The following is a 2500-nucleotide window of genomic DNA, read 5'->3' as shown; positions in this document are numbered from 1 at the left end:
CATCTATCAATAGATCTATATCTGCCATCATTAATATGATATCACTGATCACTTTTATTTAGTGTCGGTATTTCCATTTATCTAAAATAACGAAAGAAGTGATAAAGATGCACCATTTACTTAACAGCGCTGATTAGACACACGATTGATTAGACCGTTAGTCTTTCCTACTGTCTTTGTGAATTTATGTTACTTTTTCAGCTACCAATTTGACTTTCATGAAATCTACGTCAAACAAACCTCAAAATTACAAACTCTTTCCCAGGTTGAGCCAGAGTGGAAAGTTCTGGAACAATTTGTAGTGAGGAGAATTCATGACGTGTTCACAGTTGACAGTCTGGAGTCGTCCCATCCTATCAGGCACAACGCTCTTAATGCTGATAGGATAGCATACGATAAAGGTAACGGTTATTCTGTGAAGTCGAAAGAAAATATTTTGTAGCTCGTCATTATCGACACATAGTCAAAGAGGATTTTGATACGGGAAATTAATTCAACTGGTTCATATAATTCGAATGTGAACGATGTGGATCGCCTTAGCGAATTGTTCTTTCAATCATTTCCGATTATTTTTCAGGTTCATCCATCATCCGAATGATGAGCAATTTCTTAAATGAAAATACCTTCCGCAGAGGACTTAATGAATACCTCCAAAGCCTGTAAGTGTGGAGTCCCTCAAAACAAACTTCCCAAATTCTGAAAGTCTACATAGGAAACAACCACGTCTTTCTATCCACAAAATATTCCTCAACAGAACGTATGACAACGCAGAGAGCGACGACCTCTGGAGACACCTGACAGCAGCCGCTCACGAGGATGGCACTCTGCCCCAAGAGGTCACCGTCAAGATGATCATGGACACCTGGACGCTGCAGAAGGGATACCCCGTCATCAAGGTGGAGAGGAGCGCCGATGGCAAGTCTGCCTCCGTTTCTCAGGTGAGGCGATCGAGGTTATTCACTTTGGCATTATGATGACAAGAAAGCCATTTTGAAGGACTGCTCTAATATGCAACTCTCCCTTTTCCCCAGGAACGCTTTTTGTTAGTTAGAGATGAAAACTCCAGCGACACCCACGACTACAAGTGGTGGGTTCCCCTGACGTACACGACCCAGAGCGAGGCCAACTTCAACCAGACTCAGGCCATGGTGTGGATGAAGGACTCCGAGGCACAGATACGCCTCTCGTCCCTTCCCCCGAAGGACCAGTGGGTCATCTTCAACCTGCAGCAGACGGGCTACTACAGGGTCAACTACGACGACCACAACTGGGGCCTCCTCATCCAGCAGCTGAAAACAGATCACCAAGTTATCAACCCTATCAACCGAGCCCAGATAATTGACGATGCCATGGACCTTGCTCGTGCAGGTATGTTCGCGGGTCCCATAATAATGCCCCCCCCCCCTCAAAAAAAAAAATAATAATAATAATATACATAACATGCAAATATTCACTGATGAACCATTTCAGATCAGCTTCCGTATGAGACAGCTTTGGGAATTTTGACTTACTTGGAGGCCGAGTCTGATTACATCCCCTGGTGGTCAGCCCTAAACAATGTGGTCTACCTCAAGGACATGTTAACGCGTACGGGAGGGTACGGCGCTCTGAAGGTGCGTTATAATTCTCTATCAAAGGTGGACTTGCAAGTTCTTCTTTAAGGATTATTCCGTTAATTGTTATTCTTTTCTTCTTCAGAATTATCTATTAGACATCTTGGTACCTCTATACGAGTCAGTGGGATTCGAGGAGAACCCTGATGACGGTCTCCTGGATCAGTATAAACGAGGGAAGGCTGTGGCGTGGGCGTGCGGCCTCGGTCACCAGCACTGCTTAGACAGCGCCTCTGCTCTCTACCGCACCTGGATGGCTAATCCGGATAATCTTACGTGAGATTACGATTCAGTCATTTTCATATGTTGGAAGGATTTTAAAATTCCAAATGCGAATAAATTAGTAAAAATAAGCACACGTACGCATTCATACACGATCGCACACACACACTGACCATATTCAATAACAAACCATAATCGGTTAGTCAAGAGATCCTCAGTACAGTAGCTCTTTACACTACAGTCTTATTTCACCGAACCTCAAATCAACGGTATACTGCTACGCCATCGGCGAGGGCGGGGAGGCCGAGTGGGACTTCGCGTGGCAACAGTACCTCAAGTCCAATGTTGGTTCCGAGAAGGAAAAACTTCTGTCTGCCTTGGGCTGCACCAAGGAAATGTGGCTACTGTCAAGGTAGGACTGCATGTCATAAGTTAAGATTATAACAATTGATATCATAAGTTGAAGTCATTATTCCCTTATGTGGTTGGTAAGTAAATAGCAACTGTTCAGGTAATGATATTCATTCCAATAAAGAATGAATTACTAATTCAAAAATATTTTACACCAATCTGTCTCTTGACTCAGGTACCTCGACATGGCCTTCACAGACGGCAGTGGAATCAGGAAGCAGGACAGTTCCAGGGTCTTTGGAGCTATTGCCAAC

The 2500-nt window shown here is 44.0% G+C and overlaps 1 protein-coding gene across 1 annotated transcript in view; it reads left to right on the top strand.

The window, feature by feature from the left end:
- LOC113804788 (aminopeptidase N) overlaps nucleotides 1-2500 on the top strand; it is an 11725-nt gene that overhangs the window by 8428 nt on the left and 797 nt on the right. The window contains exons 9-16 of the mRNA XM_027355686.2: nucleotides 266-401; nucleotides 578-659; nucleotides 755-938; nucleotides 1032-1368; nucleotides 1471-1613; nucleotides 1699-1889; nucleotides 2077-2247; nucleotides 2422-2500. The exon at nucleotides 2422-2500 is cut by the window's right edge and continues 65 nt beyond it. Coding sequence (XP_027211487.2) covers nucleotides 266-401; nucleotides 578-659; nucleotides 755-938; nucleotides 1032-1368; nucleotides 1471-1613; nucleotides 1699-1889; nucleotides 2077-2247; nucleotides 2422-2500 — 1323 coding nt within the window. The remainder of the gene's footprint in view (nucleotides 1-265; nucleotides 402-577; nucleotides 660-754; nucleotides 939-1031; nucleotides 1369-1470; nucleotides 1614-1698; nucleotides 1890-2076; nucleotides 2248-2421) is intronic.

This window comes from Penaeus vannamei, chromosome 4 (genome assembly GCF_042767895.1).
Source record: "Penaeus vannamei isolate JL-2024 chromosome 4, ASM4276789v1, whole genome shotgun sequence".
In the NCBI taxonomy this organism is placed as follows: domain Eukaryota; kingdom Metazoa; phylum Arthropoda; class Malacostraca; order Decapoda; family Penaeidae; genus Penaeus; species Penaeus vannamei.
This window is presented reverse-complemented; position numbering and strand designations above follow the sequence as displayed.